This window comes from Phyllobates terribilis, unplaced genomic scaffold (genome assembly GCF_046119375.1).
Source record: "Phyllobates terribilis strain yellow unplaced genomic scaffold, ASM4611937v1 Scaffold_7__3_contigs__length_470593459, whole genome shotgun sequence".
NCBI classification, from domain to species: Eukaryota; Metazoa; Chordata; class Amphibia; order Anura; family Dendrobatidae; genus Phyllobates; species Phyllobates terribilis.
This window is the reverse complement of record NW_027362767.1, coordinates 254,876,664-254,896,709: the sequence shown is the minus strand read 5'-3', so window position 1 is coordinate 254,896,709 and position 20,046 is coordinate 254,876,664. Positions and strand designations below refer to the sequence as shown.

Here is a 20,046-nt window from a genome sequence, read left to right as displayed (position 1 = left end):
ACATTTGCCCTCTTCCAAGAAGGCGCCGACCTCTTTGATCACGTGATCGGCGCATCCTTTATACGTCATCGAGAAGTGTTCCGCGTCTGGCTGGTCTGTCAGGCTTCTGATTGGATGACTTGGAGCGTCAATCACATCCTCTTCCTGCCTTTCGGAAGTTTTTCCGGATCAGTTAGCTATTGGTCCTCTGAGCTGTCATTCGTGGGCGGCCCTCGCTCTGATTGGTTTGGAAGGCGGGCACTTAGACGTCATAGCTGGTAAGACGGGTGGAAGCAGCGGGACGGAGCTGAAGGTATGTGGGCCTTAACCGGAGAAGGAGAACGGGCGGAAGCCGATGCTTCGCACATAGGCGTTGTTGCGCTATCCTGTCACGCAGGAAACTCTGTTTAGACTGCGGGCGCACATGTAGGGTGTTTCCCCTCCTGTGTGTCACCTGACGTCTCTGGAAGGGAACCGGGCGACATGGGAGGGACTGGGGGAGGAAAACCACCGGGGTCAGGGCGAGTAATGACGGAGAGGACGTGTCACTGCGACTAGAATAACTGACATCGTGCGGTGTGAGTGACGTCATGATGTGTGGGCGGAGTTATGGAGACTGACCGGAAGTGGACAAGTGCATAACTTATCTACACACTGACTGCACCAGCAGAATAGTGAGTGCAGCTCTGGAGTATAATACAGGATGTAACTCAGGATCTGAACAGGATGAGTAATGTAATGTATGTACACAGTGACTGCACCAGCAGAATAGTGAATGCAGCTCTGGGGTATAATACAGGATGTAACTCAGGATCACTACAGGATCAGTTATGTAATGTATGTACACAGTGACTCCACCAGCAGAATAGTGAGTGCAGCTCTGGAGTATAATACAGGATGTAACTCGGGATCAGTAATGTAATGTATGTACACAGTGACTCCACCAGCAGAATAGTGAGTGCAGCTCTGGGGTATAATACAGGATGTAACTCAGGATCAGTAATGTAATGTATGTACACAGTGACTGCACCAGCAGAATAGTGAGTGCAGCTCTGGAGTATAATACAGGAGGTAACTCAGGATCAGTAATGTAATGTATGTACACAGTGACTCCACCAGCAGAATAGTGAGTGCAGCTCTGGGGTATAATACAGGATGTAACTCAGGATCAGTAATGTAATGTATGTACACAGTGACTGCACCAGCAGAATAGTGAATGCAGCTCTGGAGTATAATACAGGAGGTAACTCAGGATCAGTAATGTAATGTATGCACACAGTGACTGCACCAGCAGAATAGTGAGGGCAGCTCTGGAGTATAATACAGGATGTAACTCAGGATCAGTACAGGATAAGTAATGTAATGTATGTACACAGTGACTGCACCAGCAGAATAGTGAGTGCAGCTCTGGAGTATAATACAGGATGTAACTCAGGATCAGTACAGGATAAGTAATGTAATGTATGCACACAGTGACTGCACCAGCAGAATAGTGAATGCAGCTCTGGGGTATAATACAGGATGTAACTCAGGATCACTACAGGATCAGTTATGTAATGTATGTACACAGTGACTCCACCAGCAGAATAGTGAGTGCACCTCTGGAGTATAATACAGGAGGTAACTCAGGATCAGTACAGGATCAGTAATGTAATGTATGTACACAGTGACTGCACCAGCAGAATAGTGAGTGCAGCTCTGGAGTATAATACAGGAGGTAACTCAGGATCAGTACAGGATAAGTAATGTAATGTATGTACACAGTGACTGCACCAGCAGAATAGTGAGTGCAGCTCTGGAGTATAATACAGGATGTAACTCGGGATCAGTACAGGATCAGTAATGTAATGTATGTACACAGTGACTGCACCAGCAGAATAGTGAGTGCAGCTCTGGAGTATAATACAGGATGTAACTCAGGATCAGTACAGGATCAGTAATGTAATGTATGTACACAGTGACTGCACCAGCAGAATAGTGAGTGCAGCTCTGGAGTATAATACAGGATGTAACTCAGGATCAGTACAGGATCAGTAATGTAATGTATGTACACAGTGACTCCACCAGCAGAATAGTGAGTGCACCTCTGGAGTATAATACAGGAGGTAACTCAGGATCAGTACAGGATCAGTAATGTAATGTATGTACACAGTGACTGCACCAGCAGAATAGTGAGTGCAGCTCTGGAGTATAATACAGGAGGTAACTCAGGATCACTACAGGATCAGTAATGTAATGTATGTACACAGTGACTGCACCAGCAGAATAGTGAGTGCAGCTCTGGAGTATAATACAGGATGTAACTCAGGATCACTACAGGATCAGTAATGTAATGTATGTACACAGTGACTGCACCAGCAGAATAGTGAGTGCAGCTCTGGGGTATAATACAGGATGTAACTTAGGATCAGTACAGGATCAGTAATGTAATGTATGTACACAGTGACTGCACCAGCAGAATAGTGAGTGCCGCTCTGGAGTATAATACAGGATATGACGTCCGTGTCTTGTCCACTTTTTGTCTCAGCAGCACAGTGAAAGATAGTTATTGAGCCATGCAAACATTTGTATGTATGAGAATCTGATCGTGTCCTATATTAATCAGATCTTGCGGATCAGACTTGGCCAGTAAAGTCTATGAGGAACCGGTACATGGAGGAGGCTCAGAGCACAGACATTGTACTTCAGCTTACCATTTGAGTTTTATCCATTTTGAACTCACTGGTTACTACAGGTCAATGGTTAAAATAAAGCTCAGAGTACGGCTACTTCAGAGAGAAGACCATGGATGCAACCAGGGTTACAGCCCAGCTGACACGGCAGGGCTGCTGTCGGCCGGCGTGGCTGCTGTCGGCCGGTGGCACTCTCTTGGATGTGTGGTGTTCTGTCTGTGCACAGTGACTGCTCCCGATGATCTGATGTGTGTGACGTCCACCACCTTCCTTCTCCCCCCAGACATGGCTGCTATACGTAAGAAGCTTGTCATCGTTGGTGATGGCGCCTGCGGTAAGACTTGTCTGCTCATCGTCTTCAGTAAGGACCAGTTCCCTGAAGTCTACGTTCCCACCGTCTTTGAGAATTACGTGGCGGACATAGAGGTTGATTCCAAACAGGTAACAAATGTGGGAGAAGAGCAGATGCGGCCACACGTTGGGGTCCTCTACCCCTGTGAGCTGTTATGTCATGAATATCCCTTTAAGACTCTGTTTCGGGTTTGGGGGTTCCTGGTTTTGCAGGTGGATTTCCACCATCTCACACAGCATGGAAACTTGAGGTGAGACTAACTGAAGCATTGTGTTCCCAGGTGGAGCTGGCACTGTGGGACACGGCCGGCCAGGAGGACTACGATCGTCTGAGACCGCTGTCCTATCCCGATACTGACGTCATCCTCATGTGCTTCTCCATTGACAGCCCTGACAGTTTGGGTAAGTGACGCTGAAATCTGCTGCCAATCACCCAAGCAGATATGTGATGGCGGCTTTACCCGCCCAATCACTGGGGCCGCGCCTGGCGGTGTACCATCGCAAACAGAGGGTGTTGTTTCCCAGTGTTCCCTACATTAAAGGGACTCTGTCCTCACAGGCTGACTGTTCAAACAAAGTCCCATCGCTCGGTGCTCCTTGGCGGCCATTCATTTATATACCCCTTCCATCTGCTTGTTTTCCCTCTGTCTTCCCCAGCCCCTTATTAGATTGACAGTTCTGGCTTTATAGAGGGAAAACAAGCAATTGGGAAGGTGTATATAAATGACTGGCCCCACCATTGAGCACCGAGCGCCTGTGCTTGGTTTGAACAGTCATCCTGTGCTGATGGAGTCCCCTTTAATGGAGACTTCTTCCATTTCTTCTTTCCAGAGAACATCCCTGAGAAGTGGACTCCGGAGGTGAAGCATTTCTGTCCCAATGTGCCCATAATATTGGTAGGAAACAAGAAGGATCTGAGGAACGATGAGCACACTCGGCGTGAGCTGGCCAAGATGAAGCAGGTGGGTGACGTGGGCTCGGGCAGGGACGGTGCTCGGGCACTAGAGGGTTGTGGGGGTATTTCTCCTCTGTGTCATTGGTGGACACACGACCAATTTTGATTAGTGAAGTTTGTTGAGATTATTTTTTTTAGAAAGTTTGAAGAGATCCCCTTTAAAGGGATATTGATGGCTTATTTTTAGATTAATCGGTGGTGGTCCCACACCTGGCACCGACACCATTCAGCTGCCCCATCTATGTACACTGTAGTGGCTGTTTCCGGGTACTGCAGCTCCTCTCCAATAAACCTCCAGTACCCGAGAACAACCACTAAACTGCGCTATTCTGACTCTCTACAGCAGGGATGTCAAACTCGCATACTGAGTTCCAAAATGAAAAACTTGGACAAAATCGCGGGCCAACCAGTATACAGTATAATGGGGCAGAATAATGGGGCCCCACATAGTCCTCCATGCAGAATAATGGGGCCCCACATAGTCCTCCATGCAGAATAATGGGGCCCCACATAGTCCTCCATGCAGAATAATGGGGCCCCACATAGTCCTCCATGCAGAATAATGGGGCCCCACATAGTCCTCCATGCAGAATAATGGGGCCCCACATAGTCCTCCATGCAGAATAATGGGGCCCCACATAGTCCTCCATGCAGAATAATGGGGCCCCACATAGTCCTCCATGCAGAATAATGGGGCCCCACATAGTCCTCCACGCGGAATAATGGGGCCCCACATAGTCCTCCATGCGGAATAATGGGGCCCCACATAGTCCTCCACACAGAATAATGGGTCCCACATAGTCCTCCACACAGAATAATGGGCCTGGGCCCCACATAGTCCTCCATACAGAATAATGGGCCTGGGCCCCACATAGTCCTCCATGCAGAATAATGGGCCTGGGCCCCACATAGTCCTCCATGCAGAATAATGGGCCTGGGCCCCACATAGTCCTCCATGCAGAATAATGGGCCTGGGCCCCACATAGTCCTCCATACAGAATAATGGGCCTGGGCCCCACATAGTCCTCCATACAGAATAATGGGCCTGGGCCCCACATAGTCCTCCATGCAGAATAATGGGCCTGGGCCCCACATAGTCCTCCATACAGAATAATGGGCCTGGGCCCCACATAGTCCTCCATGCAGAATAATGGGCCTGGGCCCCACATAGTCCTCCATGCAGAATAATGGGCCTGGGCCCCACATAGTCCTCCATACAGAATAATGGGCCTGGGCCCCACATAGTCCTCCATACAGAATAATGGGCCTGGGCCCCACATAGTCCTCCATACAGAATAATGGGCCTGGGCCCCACATAGTCCTCCATACAGAATAATGGGCCTGGGCCCCACATAGTCCTCCATACAGAATAATGGGCCTGGGCCCCACATAGTCCTCCATACAGAATAATGGGTCCCACATAGTCATCCATACAGAATAATGGGTCCCACATAGTCCTCCATACAGAATAATGGGCCCCACATAGTCCTCCATACAGAATAATGGGCCCCACATAGTCCTCCATACAGAATAATGGGCCCCACATAGTCCTCCATACAGAATAATGGGCCCCACATAGTCCTCCATACAGAATAATGGGCCCCACATAGTCCTCCATACAGAATAATGGGTCCACATAGTCATCCATACAGAATAATGGGCCCCGCATAGTCCTCCATACAGAATAATGGGCCCCGCATAGTCCTCCATACAGAATAATGGGCCCCACATAGTCCTCCATACAGAATAATGGGCCCCACATAGTCCTCCATACAGAATAATGGGGCCCACAGAGTCCTTCATAGAGTCCTAGAGTAGGTGAGGATCGATTGTCAGCTCCTGGTACCAGTGCAGTGATCTGTGGACATTGGACGGAGCCCTGAGAACCATCTCCTACCTCTCGGCATCCACATCTCTTCTTTTAATTTTCTGCCATGACACAACACCAACGTTACGGCATGAAGCGATCAAAACAAGAGCCGCAGATGCCGGGAGGAGGGAGTTGGTTCTCGGGGCCCCGTCCTGACGGGCACAGATAACTGACCCGAGTCCTGGGAGTAGATTTGCCCCATGTCCTGTAAGAGACTTATCTGCTTGTGAGAGTGACGAGCTGCTGACGTTTCTTCTCCGTGCAGGAGCCGGTGAAGCCAGAAGAGGGCAGGGATATGGCAAACAGGATCAGTGCCTTCGGCTACCTCGAGTGCTCCGCTAAAACAAAGGATGGTGTGCGGGAAGTGTTTGAGATGGCGACAAGAGCCGCATTGCAAGCCAAAAGGGGGCGCAAGAAGAACACGTGCGATCTGCTCTAGAGTGCGGCCAAACCGCAGAAGAAAGATGCCCTCCCCCACCGCCCCTCACCCTCCTTCCTTTTGTCTGCTCCCCTCTCGGCCCATAAGATTCCGGCTCGGCTCTGGACCCTGGGCTGATGAGGGGCCCGTGATGAAGCTGCGCCACTCCTATGTCAGCCACACTGCCTTATTATGAAGGACCTTTCACAGAGGTCAGCGGGGGAGGAGATGCCAACATCCGCCGGACCTTCCCACATCATGCCACGTGGTCAGTTCCATGCTCTGCAAGCTCCATCCACAGGGACAGGACCACGGCCTTTTCGGAAACCTTCGGGCTCAGGTGCCATGCTTTATAGGACTTTTTTGAAGGAGTTGGTGACATCTTTTTGCAATTTCTAAAAATGGGGGAGCGACAGGCAGTACCATGTTCCCCATGACCCCCTCCAAGATAACCAGCGCTGGTTTAGGGGGTTCACGGTAGCAGAATATGGGGGGATTTTATTCTGTTTCACAAAAACTGATGTTCCCTTTCTATATATACGTATATATGTCTCAGATGTTTGTACACGAGTGAGCCGAGTCATCCGGGTGAACCCGCTCCTCAGCTTTTGTGCTACTGCAAGCTCTGCTGGGATCTGTAGTTCCACAACGACTCCGGGAAAGCTCATACAGAGAGGATCACTCGCCCTTGTGATGTGGGCCGAGAGCCCCTGATGTCAGGAGGAGGTTAACAAACAGGAAAAGGAAGCGGTTTTGCAGAAGGGCTCGGAGCGTTTGCTCTAATTGTTTCTGTGCCATATCACATCGCCCGTCCTGTGCCTCCGTCTCGCTGATGTTTGGGCCTGGCAGTCGCTTTTTTTGTGTTTTTAAAGATTTCTAATTTTATTCTTCTTTTTTTGTGTGTTTTTTTTTTTGTTTTCTAAAAAGATTTACTGAATACACTTTTTCTCAGCAAATCAGAATTTCACAATAAAACTGTGTAGTCATGTTTAGTACGCCGCCTCTGTCATTACTGATGTGTAACCTACGCTCTCATTATCCTAGATAGAACATATACAGAGGGGGACAATCCAGGAAGAAGAGGGGTCACAGGGGGTTGTATCCCCCCCACCTCCCCAGTCCTGTCTGTATGTAAAGGTGCACTCTACCTTTCAGTGAAAGTCGTTTAATTGTCATCGCGGCGGCTCCTGTATGGGAATAATGGCTAATTTCCATATGTAAGTAGGTGAGTTACACTTGTAGGACGGCAGCTGTGTTGACCCCCTGGAATCAGCCATCCCCAGGTGGGGGCGGTGATTCCCCTGTAATCGGCCATCCCAGGTGGGGGCGGTGATTCCCCTGTAATCGGCCATCCCCAAGTGGGGGCGGTGATTCCCCTGTAATCGGCCATCCCCAGGTGGGGGCGGTGATTCCCCTGTAATTGGCCATCCCCAGGTGGGTGCCGTGATTCCCCTGTAATCGGCCATCTCCAGGTGGGGGCGGTGATTCCCCTGTAATTGGCCATCCCCAAGTGGGGGCGGTGATTCCCCTGTAATCGGCCATCCCCAAGTGGGGGCGGTGATTCCCCTGTAATCGGCCATCCCCAAGTGGGGGCGGTGATTCCCCTGTAATCGGCCATCCCCAGGTGGGGGCGGTGATTCCCCTGTAATCGGCCATCCCCAAGTGGGGGCGGTGATTCCCCTGTAATCGGCCATCCCCAGGTGGGTGCCGTGATTCCCCTGTAATCGGCCATCCCCAGGTGGGTGCCGTGATTCCCCTGTAATCGGCCATCCCCAGGTGGGGGCGGTGATTCCCCTGTAATCGGCCATCCCCAGGTGGGGGCGGTGACTCCCCTGTAATCGGCCATCCCCAGGTGGGTGACTCCCCTGTAATCGGCCATCCCCAGGTGGGTGCCGTGATTCCCCTGTAATCGGCCATCCCCAGGTGGGGGCGGTGACTCCCCTGTAATTGGCCATCCCCAGGTGGGGGCGGTGACTCCCCTGTAATCGGGGTCCTCTCCATTATTGAAGTGTTGCAGCGTGGTCTCTTATAGCAATATATTTATATATTCATAGAAAACCTACTAATCAGGAATCGTTTTAAGTATCTGAGACAAAAATTGATCAAAATGGGGAGAACTGAGCTGCCGCCCTCAGCACCCAGCCCACGCCGTCAGTGCTGCCATGTGACATGTTAATGGCACACATGAGAGGCGCATGTGTACGGCGTCCTGGGAGAGACAGATATCCCACCAATATCTGTAAAACTGACAAGCAAGAGCAAATCTCTGAATCCATCCAAGGCTTTGTGCACACTTGTGGGTTTTTGGGGGGAGGCAGAAACCGAGTTTAAACTCTCCATATCTTAAAACTCCTCAAACTTTTGTGTTTCTGCTCTGGAGATTCAGAAAAAAAGTCTCGTGTGTGCATATAGCCTAAATGTACATCCACGTGCGATTTTTCACAGTGGTAGATTTCTTAGTGGAAATGATGCAGCTCTGTAGCAGCTGTCGCCCTGTGCCATGCCCCGCTGTGTGACTGGTGTATCATCCACAATGCCAGCGCTGTAATGCCCAGAAGCTGCCCGCTCTGTATCTGCCCCGCGTGCATACACTCTATTATGGCCCCACATTCACTACCAGTCCAGGTTTCTATTGGACCATTTTTTGTCCAGTTTCCTAGTTGAATCTTGCCGCAGAGCTCAATGTGACCGCTTCCTGCCGGTGCAGAGGACACTTCCCCATGTGGTGCACGCTGATGGTGGCGTAACCCCCTGCATGCTCTCTGGAGAGATGTGACTGCACAGGGCAGTGTTAGTCCTAGATTCAGACATCTGCATTCTGGCCGGATCTTAACTTTTGCATAAGGTTTGCACCACCACAGTTGGACTGAATGTCGCCTAGATTACCATGCAGCGAGGGCACTGTAGGTGTTGTGAAACTACAACTTTCAGCTTGCCCTGACAGCTGCAGGTTGACATCCCCTGTTTTAGAACTTTATATTAATCTAGGCTCCATTCAGACAGCCGGGGTCTTGTTCCTGTAATGTGGTCTCTAAAATAGGACCATCAAACAGGAGGGATATTAGAACACTGCTGACTTTCAGTTCGATCCTCCATAACTGCCGGATCGGGGAAGTGTTCACTTCTGTCTGGAATCCTGAGCTCCTCTTTAGCTTCATGATGTGCGCCACGACATTTTGGGGGCGTAGTAAGCGGCACAGGATGTTGGGCAGAAGGTTGCTGGTGCACTGCCCTGGTCCGCACTGGACGCCATACCAGGGGAGTTCGGATCTGTTCATAGAACTTCATAGAAGCAAAATGGGTGAGGAACTCTGTACACGTAAGAGTAAGATCATCCACGGAGGATCTGGATCTGCTCCATCAGAGGACACACAAAATGACAGATATCGGCCTGTGCTCCACCAGCCACATATCTGTACGCAAATTTAGATACCATCAAAGTAATGTTGACGAATGATGCAATGTGCAACAGTTCTATTTTGCTGAAAGAAACGTGCAAAAATTGTCCAACCTGTGCCGCTTACTGATGCAGGAATATGGAGTCATTCACGTAGCCAGGCTGTGTCCTCCATCCTGCAGAAGGCCAGAGATGGGACCTTTATTAACTACATGAAGGAGACAGTGGAGATCGACATCAGCAACTTCAACATCCTGGCGATCAAAATACAAAATAGCATTATCTATTACCAGATTTCCATCTCTGAAAGCACACTTATCTTCTTGAGGAGCCCAGTGCGTGATCTTCTAGACTGGGAATTTACAGCATGTCTTCTACTGATATGGCTAAATTCTGGCCTTTTTTACTTGGGCACATGAGACATCCATGTCCAATACTTTCTGCTTTGATCTTCAAGATAAGTTCTTTCCTTGTTATAAGTCAAGTTCTATGAAACCGCTTCTGTCAATCACTTGTCATGTGACTTGTGTTCCACAATCGATGCACAAACCTTTTAATATCTGATTAGTTGTTATTCTAAAGATGCTATTCCAATTATCTGCACGTGGATCAGAGATTGTAGTTTTGACCTTTTGTTTAGTCTTTTGTTGTTGTGCTTTCCATATTGTACAGTTTTGGGCATCTGAAACGTGCTCTAATTTCCTTCTTGTGTGACCTTGTATCTGTTGCTTTGAGACCAATTCCACTGTCCTACACAAGCTCCTTTCTTATCGGATACTCCTCTACTATCCCGGACCTTAAAAATTCTAGTGTCCGGTCTGTCTCAGGCCTTGTCTGTTCGGCATTAATCAGTACACTGAGTCCAGTAAAATGCATGGCACACAGCTGCAACATGGCTGTCTTCTATATCCTCACCCACTGATCTCAGTTGTGTGATCACTTCTAGCTTTGCATTTATGTGCTCCTGCATCACTTTCTCTGTGCTGTCTCACTTTGTACAGTCACCTTAGCAGATATGTCTTGCTGTTTAGACTGCATCTTGTTCATCTTTTTCAGCTCCTTCTATATGTCTTTATAAACATTCTCATGTCTAACGTGGGTCAGTTTGTTGTCCTCCACTAATAAGCATATAATGGATAATTATCTGTGGTCTTTCTGTAGTAATAGCCTATGACAAGTCATATCTGTACAGTATCATTTCCACCCTTAATTGTCGTTAGTTAGGTCAGCCTCTATACGTTTAAGCTCTGAGTTGCCGGACATTTTCCTTCTCCCCCTTACATGTATATACTCTTTCTTACTTGTATCCAGGAGTTAAGAACCTCTGGCAGATTGTTTCAGTGTGCTCTCCAAGTTGTGGTGTGCTCTGTTAGGCTCAATGGTTGAGGTGGATCCTCAAAGCCCAAGGTCCAGGTGAGCACATAGGCCACGGGCGTCAGAGCAGCAGGCAGGTGAGGCACGCAGAAGACAGCAGTGGTACTGGAAACCACAAACAGGAGAGAGAGCAGAGGTACTGGAAGCCGCAGGCAGACTCGATGTCTGGGAGGTCGCAGAGGTACTGGAAGACCGGAAGCAGCAGAGATACTGGAAGCTGCAGGAGACGTCCTGGAGACCTCAGGTAGCAGAGGTACTGGAAGCCGCAGGCAGACACAAGACGTCTGGGAGGCAGCAGATAGGTAGCAGAGGTACTGGAAGACTGGAAACAGTAGAAATACTGGAACCTGTATGAGACCGCAGACAGGTAGCAGAGGTACTGGAAGCCGCAGGCAGACCTGAGATGTTCGGGAGACTACAGACAAGTTGCAAAGATACTGGAAGCCGCAGGCAGACAGGAGACATCTGGGAGACTGCATATAGGTAGCGGAGGTCCTGGAAGACCGGGAACAGGTAGTAAATATACAGGAAGCCGCAGGTGGACACTTAGCAGAGCTTCTGGAAGACCAGGAGCAGATAGCAGAGGTCATGAAGAACCGGATACGGGTAGCAGAGACACTGAAAGCAACAAGCAGACAGGAGATGTTCTGGAGACTGTAGACGGGTAGTAGAGGTTCTGGAAGATTGGGAGCAAATAGAGGTATTGGAAGCTTCAGGCAGACCGGAGATATCCAGGACACCAACGTCGGTTAACTGAGGGATTGGAAGCTGTAGGCAGACCGGAGACGTCCGAGAGACTACAGACAGGTAGCAGAGGTACTGGAAGCCGCAGGCAGACAAGAGACATCCTGGAGACCGCAGACAGGTAGGAGAGGTCCTGGGAGACCAGGAACAAAGAGCTGGAAGTCCAGGCAGACCGGAGTTGTTCAGGACACTGCCAGCAGGTAACTTAGGAACTGGAAGCTGCTGGTAGCCAGGAGACATCCTGGAGACCGCAGACAGGTAACCGAGAGACTGGAAGCTGCAGGCAGCCAGGAGAAGTCCTGGAGACCGCAGACAGGGAGTTGCCTTAAATGGGTTGTCCTGTCTAAAATGACAAGTCAAATCAGGAATTTTGCCGCATACTTATTTCAGTTGCAAGTTCTTTTATTTCAAAATCACGTGTAAGAAAACAGACCTGTTCAGAAACTCTTAAGGTGCAGGATTTAAAGTGACATAGGCATAAGCAATGTTTCGACCCATACCTGGGTCTTATTCATGCAGTCGCTCTGGGTGTAAGGAGTGGTGTGTCCCTTAAAAACTAAACCTTTGTGAAACAGTGGAGAAGAGAGGCCCTTACCGGAGTTTGGTGGAAGAAAGTGTATCCCTTGTTAGGTGGTTTGAAATGCGCTCCGGCGCCTCCATCATGTCTGCCGTGGGCCATGGCTTATCCAGATGTTTTAGACAGATTTAGTACATGCAACTTTAACCAAATGTTGCATTTTTTTAGGGCGCATCTCACTCCATTTCTTGCCTAGAGTAACATTTCTAGAGGAGTTTTCAATTTAGCCAATTCTTTATGACCTTTTTAAAGTATTGGCAACTATTAGACATCACAAGAACTGGTTAAAAGGGAAAAAAAAAAAGTATTTTTGATTTTGTGCCAAAATCATGAACCACGTGTGTCATTTTGAAGAAATTTGCACAGTGAATATGACGAGAAGAAAAAATGGCTTTAATAAATCACAAATGATGAATTAGACCCAAGCCCAGTGTTGTGTGGCGTTTGTGACTGTGCGGCACTAAAGTGCGGTGTGTTGTCTGAACGAGAAAGACGTGAGGGACTGTGACTGGTGAGGAGGATTAGAGTAGTAGTGAGCTGGGAGCTCCTGACATTCCTCCAGAGGAGATGAAGAAGCCCATGATTGATAACTAAAGATCAGCGTTTTTTAAGTGTCCTTTCGAGAGAAGCGGCAACGCTGTGGCCACCTGGGACTGCTGAGAAAAAGTCTCGAAGGGAGTCATCTCCTAAATCGGACATACCCAATTGAGCTCTTCCCCAACCATCAATTGGGCGATGCGGGTACAACAGCATCTAAAAGATACCACCTGCACATACCCAAAGAGTACAAAAGAATCAGCTGTCGGAAATCCCATATGCCGGATTCTTCTCTACCCCCTCCCCTGACCTCATCTGATGGCTGAGAGTCGGGAGGCCCCTATACACATTACACCATTGCCCCATCCTGCTGATATCAGCTGATGACGCATCACTTATCAAAATGATTTCCTAATGGTGACCATAGGAGGCGATGTATGAGGGCTTCCCACCCACATGGAGACATTTCTCAGTCGAAATAGCCCTAGATTTCCGATAATCCGACACATCAGATGTGATGAGGATGCCGGATTATTCAATGCTGCAGGTAATGAAATCATGGCGGCTCCGGCTGATAATCTATAGGGTGTCATCCCACCAGTGGGCCGCATGGGCTGAGCCGTCCTCATGATGTTTCTATTAGAATAAAAAAAAGCAATTGCAGTAATATATTTTATTGTTGTCAGGATACACAGGGAGTACATGAGCCGTACAGCGCGTCCGAGCAGGATATAGATGGCGGCCGGCCGCGTGATTATGTTCTGGGTTAGGAATAGGTAGAGACATGAGACATCTTTCTACGTTCCTTACTTGTTGAGCATGATCTTCATTTCGGTAAGCTTGTAGGAATATTTATTACCTTTCCCACTCTTCCAAACTATACCTTGTGAAGTGCTGTTATATGGGCCGTGGAGGTAAAGTCCGTTCAGATTAGAATAGTAACATTTTTTATACCACCAGCCTCCCTTGTATGAGTTTGCGCAGTTCTCTGCATGGTCCTGGTCCTTGGTGGAAAATATCGTGTCATTGTGGTAAGTCATGGAGTCCCCTGGACATACAATAACATGTGCATTATTAGGTACGCCTTAATAGGCCTCATTACACTGCCCCACTGTTCTACTGAACCAAACCCGCAGCACCAGAGAGCTCTATTCCATGGACAGTGTTACATCCAGAACATGTGCAGGTGCACGCAGGTACATTATGCCCCTCTTTTACCCCAAACCCTAACATTTTATGTGTGACTGCAGATAACCCCATTCAGGACGGCCTTACGGTGAAGGTGCTCCATGATCCTGTTTGTTCCTCCCTTCTCCCATATGGTGCACTGATTCACATTGTACAAACAATGATACAATATGGAGCCAATATCCCCAAATAACAGTGTCATATGTTGGCAGGTAATACCACTGTCTAAGTACTAGTATCTAAATATGTAATTTTTTTTAACTGGTGTAAATGCCGCTGTTTTCCTGAATCCGGCGATGGTTTTCTTTTGTTCATCCTCGTCTTCGTTCCAGAGATATGGCCTCCTCTTTACTGTGTGTAAATCTACTCTTTTTAGGCAAATGGGTGGGGTCATTAAGAAGACGGCCCACAAAGAGCTGAAGACAACTTTTAGTCAGTTGGCTAAAAAGATTAGATTTATATACAGGGAAGAGGAGGCCATATCTCAGGAATTCAGAGTCACAGGAACAAAAGAAAAACATCGCGGAATCAGAACAGCAGCATTTAGACTACGTAAAAAAATTACGTACAGTGGACACGGAAAGTATTCCGTAAATTTTTCACTCTTTGTTTCATTGCAGCCATTTGGTATTCTAAAAAGTTAATTTTTTTTTGTCATTAAAGTACACTCTGCACCCCATCTTGACTGAAAAAAACAGAAATGTAGAAATGTTTGCAAATTTATTAAAAAAGAAAAACTGAAATATCACATGGTCATAAGTATTCAGACCCTTTGCTCAGTATTAAGTAGAAGAACCCTTTTGAGCTAGTACAGCCATGAGTCTTCTTGGGAATGATGCAACAAGTTTTTCACACCTGGATTTGGGGATCCTCTGCCATTCTTCCTTGCAGATCCTCTCCAGTTCCGTCAGGTTGGATGGTGAACGTTAGTGGACAGCCATTTTCAGGTCTCTCCAGAGAGGCTCAATTGGGTTTAGGTCAGGGCTCTGCCTGGGCCAACCAAGAATGGTCACAGAGTTGTTCTGAAGCCACTCCTTTGTTATTTTAACTGTGTGCTTAGGGTCATTGTCTTGTTGGAAGGTGAACCTTCTGCCAAGTCTGAGGTCCAGAGCACTCTGGAAGAGGTTTTCATCCAGGATATCTCTGTACTTGGCCGCATTCATGTTTCCTTCAATTGCAACCAGTCGTCCTGTCCCTGCAGCTGGAAAACACCCCCATAGTATGATGTTGCCACCACCATGTTTCACTGTTGGGATTGTATTGGGCAGGTGATGAGCAGTGCCTGGTTTTCTCCACACATACCGCTTAGAATCATCACCAAAAAGTTCCATCTTCATCTCATCAGACCAGAGAATCTTATTTCTCATAGTCTGGGAGTCCTTCATGTGTTTTTGAGCAAACTCTATGCGGGCTTTCATATGTCTTGCACTGAGGAGAGACTTCCGTCAGATCACTCTGCCATAAAGGCCCGACTGGTGGAGGGCTGCAGTGATAGTTTACTTTGTGGAACTTTCTCCCATCTCCCTACTGCATCTCTGGAGCTCAGCCACAGTGATCTTGGGGTTCTTCTTTACCTCTCTCACCAAGGCTCTTCTCCTATGATTGCTCAGTTTGGCTGGATGGCCAGGTCTAGGAAGACTTCTGGTGGTCCCAAACTTCTTCCATTTAAGAATTATGGAGGCCACTATGCTCTTAGGAACCTTGAGTAATGCAGAAATTCTTTTGTAACCTTGGCCAGATCTGTGCCTTGCCACAATTCTGTCTCTGAGCTCCTTGGGCAGTTCCTTTGAGCTCATGATTCTCATTTGGTCTGACATGCACTGTGAGCTGTGAGGTCTTCTATAGACAGGTGTGTGCCTTTCCAAATCAAGTCCTATCAGTTTAATTTAACACAGCTGGACTCCAATGAAGGAGTAGAAACATCTCAAGGAGGATCACAAGGAAATGGACAGCATGTGACTTAAATATGAGTGTCTGAGCAAAGGGTCTGCATACTTATGACCATGTGATATTTCAGTTTTTCTTTTTTAATAAAGTCCATTGGGGTTGTTTTTTCCTGCTCCTGGCTCATATGACTGACCTGTCAAGTACGATATTCGGTCTCTCACCTGCATTGCCACTTGTGAAGGAGCCCAGCAATAATTTGTACTTCTGCGACTCCGCAAGAACCGTGAATGACGCATATTTGGCAAAGTAATTGTTATATTCCACATCCTGAAAATCGATCCGCAGCGTCCAGGAGCCTGAAAGGGGAATTAGATATAGAGAGAGAGCACTGAATCATTTACTGTAGGCAGAAGCAGTCAATATAGAGGAAGCACGTCCTAGTGCATAAATATACATACTCCTCCCCAGAGGAGCGCAGTGTTACCTGAGGATGTGATTCTGTAAAGATTTTCATTCCCCAACCAGAACTCATTCATGCGGTTCCCAAATCCAATCTTGTATGAATTCCAATCACGAAAGAAATCCACCGAACCATCCGAGCGCCTCTGGAAAACCTGGAATAGAAGAGGAAAGATCAGCAATTGGGAAAGTGGCATCATTACTAAATCTTCTCCACACCCCTCCTTATCCCTGTCCTCCTTCTCCAGACCTTCATTAATTTCTGCGTCTGGCCCTCTATACACCCCACTCTCCAAACGTAATTCTTATCTATTTTATGATCAGTGATTGGCTGTAATCTGTGGTCAAATTTGGGAGTAAGTATTTCATTTCCCAGTTCCTATTTAAATCGATAGGCTGCTCATGAATTACACTAGTGACCACATGGGAAATATTATTTATTAACATTTTTTATTTATTTTCACTATCTTATTTAAAGTGTATAAACATTCCAGGTTTGATAGCAAATTTTTCCTCCATTTTTGACAAATTTCCAATATTTTTTCTAAATAAACGCAAAACATATCCACCTAAATTAATCAGTAACATAAAGTAAAATATGCCACGAAAAAAACAATGTCGGAATCGCCAAATGTTGAAACATTCGAAGGACATAAGCAAATAAAGCAGGGATGGAGAACCTCCGGTCCACAGACTTCCTTTTCTCCGGCAGTCGGCAAAATGCCAGCCACTGGCCCTTTAATTGCTTCTGTCACTGCATGCACACGCATGCAGCATTCACTACTGAACGCTGTGGCCAATGAAGGACCACGTGTTGACGCTGGCCAGTGCCACCGCTAGGTCTTACTTTGTGGCTGATGGCAGCACACTCTATGTTCTAGTCCCACAGATGACAACAGCAGCGCAGCCCCTCATGTGATGCATGTGCCCCAGCCCCTAATGTGATGCATGTGCCCCAGCCCCTAATGTGATGCATGTGCCCCAGCCCCTAATGTGATGCATGTGCCCCAGCCCCTCATGTGATGTATGTGCCCCAGCCCCTCTTCTGATGTATGTGTCCTTAGCGTCTCCTGTAATGTATACGCCCTCAGCCACTTCTGTGATGTATGTGCACCAGCTCCTCCTGAGAAGTATGTGCCCCAGCCCCTCTTGTAATATATATGCTCTCAACGTCTCCTGTGATGTACAGTCATGGCCAAAAGTATTGAGAATGAGACAAATAGTAATTTTTCCAAAGTTTACTGCTTCATTTTTTGTAATGGCAATTTGCATATACTCCTGAATGTCAAAGAGTGATCAGCTTAACAGCAATTACTGTACTTGCAAAGTCAATATTTGCCCAGAAAATGAACTTTAACCCCCAAAACACATTTCAACATCATTGCAGTCCTGCCTTAAAAGGAGCAGCTAACATCGTTTTAGTGATTGATCCATTAACACAGGTGTGGGTGTTGATGAGGACAGGGCTGGCGATCAATCAATCATGATTAAGTAAGAATGACATCACTGGACACTTTAAAAGGAGGCTGGTTCTTGGTATCATTGTTTCTCTTCAGTTAACCATGGTTATCTCTAAAGAAACACGTGCAGCCATCATTGCACTGCACAAAAATGGCCTAACAGGGAAGAGTATCGCAGCTACAAAGATTTCACCTCAGTCAACAATCTATCGAATCATCAAGAACTTCAAGGAGAGAGCTTCCATTGCTGTCAAAAAGGCTCCAGGGCGCCCAAGAAAGACCAGCAAGTGCCAGGACCGTATCTTAAAACTGTTTCAGCTGCGGGATCGGACTACCAGCAGTGCCAAGCTTGCTCAGGAATGGCAGCAGGCTGGTGTGAGTGCTTCTGCACGCACTGTGAGGTGGAGACTCTTTGAGCAAGGGCTGGTTTCAAGGAGGGCAGCAAAGAAGCCACTTCTCTCCAGAAAAAACATCAGGGACCGACTGATATTCTGCAAAAGGTACAGGGAGTGGACTGCTGAGGACTGGGGCAAAGTCATTTTCTCTGATGAATCCCCTTTTTGATTGTTTGGGACATCTGGAAAACAGTTTATTCGGAGAAGAAGAGGTGAGCGCTACCACCAGTCTTGTCTCATGCCAACTGTAAAGCATCCTGAAACCATTCATGTGTGGGGTTGCTTCTCAGCCAAGGGAATCGGCTCACTCACAGTCTTGCCTAAAAACACAGCCATGAATAAAGAATGGTACCAGAATGTCCTCCAAGAGCAACTTCTCCCAACCGTCCAAGAGCAGTTTGGCGCCCAACAATGCCTTTTCCAGCATGATGGAGCACCTTGCCATAAAGCAAAGGTGATAACTAAATGGCTCATGGAACAAAACATAGAGATTTTGGGTCCATGGCCTGGAAACTCCCCAGATCTTAATCCCATTGAGAACTTGTGGTCAATCATCAAGAGACGGGTGGACAAACAAAAACCAACAAATTCTGGCAAAATGCAAGCATTGATTATGCAAGAATGGACTGCTATCAGTCAGGATTTGGTCCAAAAGTTGATTGAGAGCATGCCAGGGAGAATTACAGAGGTCTTGAAGAAGAAGGGGCAACACTGCAAATATTGACTTGCTGCATTAACTCATTCTAACTGTCAATATAACCTATTGGTACTCATAATATGATTGCAATTATATTTCTGTATGTGATATAAACATCAGACAAACACTAATAAAAACCAGAGGCCAGCAGATCATGTGAAAATATAATTTTGGTGTCATTCTCAAAACTTTTGGCCATGACTGTATATCCCTCAGAGTCTCCTGTGATATACAGGTGCTTCTCACTAAATTAGAATATCATCAAAAAGTTCTTCAATACAAAAGGTGAAACTCATATATAGAGTCATTATAAACAGAGTGATCTATTTCAAGTGTTTATGATGTCTGTTAATGTTGATGATTATGGCTTACAGCCAATAAAAAAACACACAAGTCATTATCTCAGTAAATTAGAATAATTACAAAAAAACACCTGCAAAGGCTTCCTAAGCATTTAAAAAGGTCCCTTAGTCTGTTTCAGTAGGCTCCACAATCATGGGGAAGACTGCTGACTTGACAGATGTCCAGAAGGCAGACATTGACACACTCCACAAGGAGGGTAAGCCACAAAAGGTCATTGCTAAAGAAGCTGGCTGTTCACAGAGTGCTGTATCCAAGCACATTAATGGAAAATTGAGTGGAAGGAAAAAGTGTGGTAGAAAAAGGTGCACAAGCAACCGGGATAACCACAGCCTTGAAAGGATTGTTATGAAAAGGCCATTCAAAAATTTTGGGGAGATTCACAAGGAGTGGACTGCTGCTGGAGTCATTGCTTCAAGAGCCGCCACACACAGACGTATCCAGGACATGGGCTACAAGTGTCGCATTCCTTGTGTCAAGCCCCTCATGACCAATAGACAACGCCAGAAGCTTCTTACCTGGGCCAAGGAGAAAAAGACTGACACTGTTGCTCAGTGGTCCAAGGTGTTGTTTTCAGATGAAAGTAAATTTTGCATTTCATTTGGAAATCAAGGTCCCAGAGTCTGGAGGAAGAGTGGAGAGGCCACAATCCAAGCTGCTGGAGGTCTAGTGTGAAGTTTCCACAATCAGTGATGGTTTGGGGAGCCATGTCATCTGCTGGTGTAG

At 47.2% G+C, this 20,046-nt stretch overlaps 2 protein-coding genes across 3 annotated transcripts in view; one reads left to right on the top strand and one right to left on the bottom strand.

Moving 5' to 3' along the window:
• Nucleotides 1-147: 147 nt before the first annotated feature.
• Nucleotides 148-7,240, top strand: LOC141154418 (transforming protein RhoA-like). The gene is made up of 5 exons (XM_073640329.1): nucleotides 148-292; nucleotides 2,935-3,092; nucleotides 3,284-3,404; nucleotides 3,834-3,964; nucleotides 6,093-7,240. Exons 2-5 carry the CDS (start codon nucleotides 2,937-2,939, stop codon nucleotides 6,264-6,266), a joined length of 582 nt encoding a protein of 193 aa, XP_073496430.1. The 5' UTR covers nucleotides 148-292; nucleotides 2,935-2,936; the 3' UTR covers nucleotides 6,267-7,240.
• A 6,292-nt stretch (nucleotides 7,241-13,532) lies between these two features.
• The window catches only part of LOC141154417 (ficolin-2-like), a 142,761-nt gene continuing 136,247 nt past the window's right edge, over nucleotides 13,533-20,046 (bottom strand). For both annotated transcript variants that reach the window (XM_073640327.1, XM_073640328.1), the window contains exons 7-9: nucleotides 16,434-16,563; nucleotides 16,171-16,305; nucleotides 13,533-13,922 (exon numbers count right to left, since the gene is read on the bottom strand). In XM_073640327.1, coding sequence (XP_073496428.1) covers nucleotides 13,681-13,922; nucleotides 16,171-16,305; nucleotides 16,434-16,563 — 507 coding nt within the window. In that variant the 3' untranslated portion in view covers nucleotides 13,533-13,680. The remainder of the gene's footprint in view (nucleotides 13,923-16,170; nucleotides 16,306-16,433; nucleotides 16,564-20,046) is intronic.

Coding starts and splice junctions, on each gene's coding strand:
- LOC141154418 (XM_073640329.1), top strand. CDS start 2,937: ATGGCTGCTATACGTAAGAAGCTTGTCATCGTTGGTGATGGCGCCTGC. Junction 3,093..3,283: donor TAGAGGTTGATTCCAAACAG/GTAACAAATGTG, acceptor TTGTGTTCCCAG/GTGGAGCTGGCACTGTGGGA. Junction 3,965..6,092: donor AGCTGGCCAAGATGAAGCAG/GTGGGTGACGTG, acceptor TTCTCCGTGCAG/GAGCCGGTGAAGCCAGAAGA.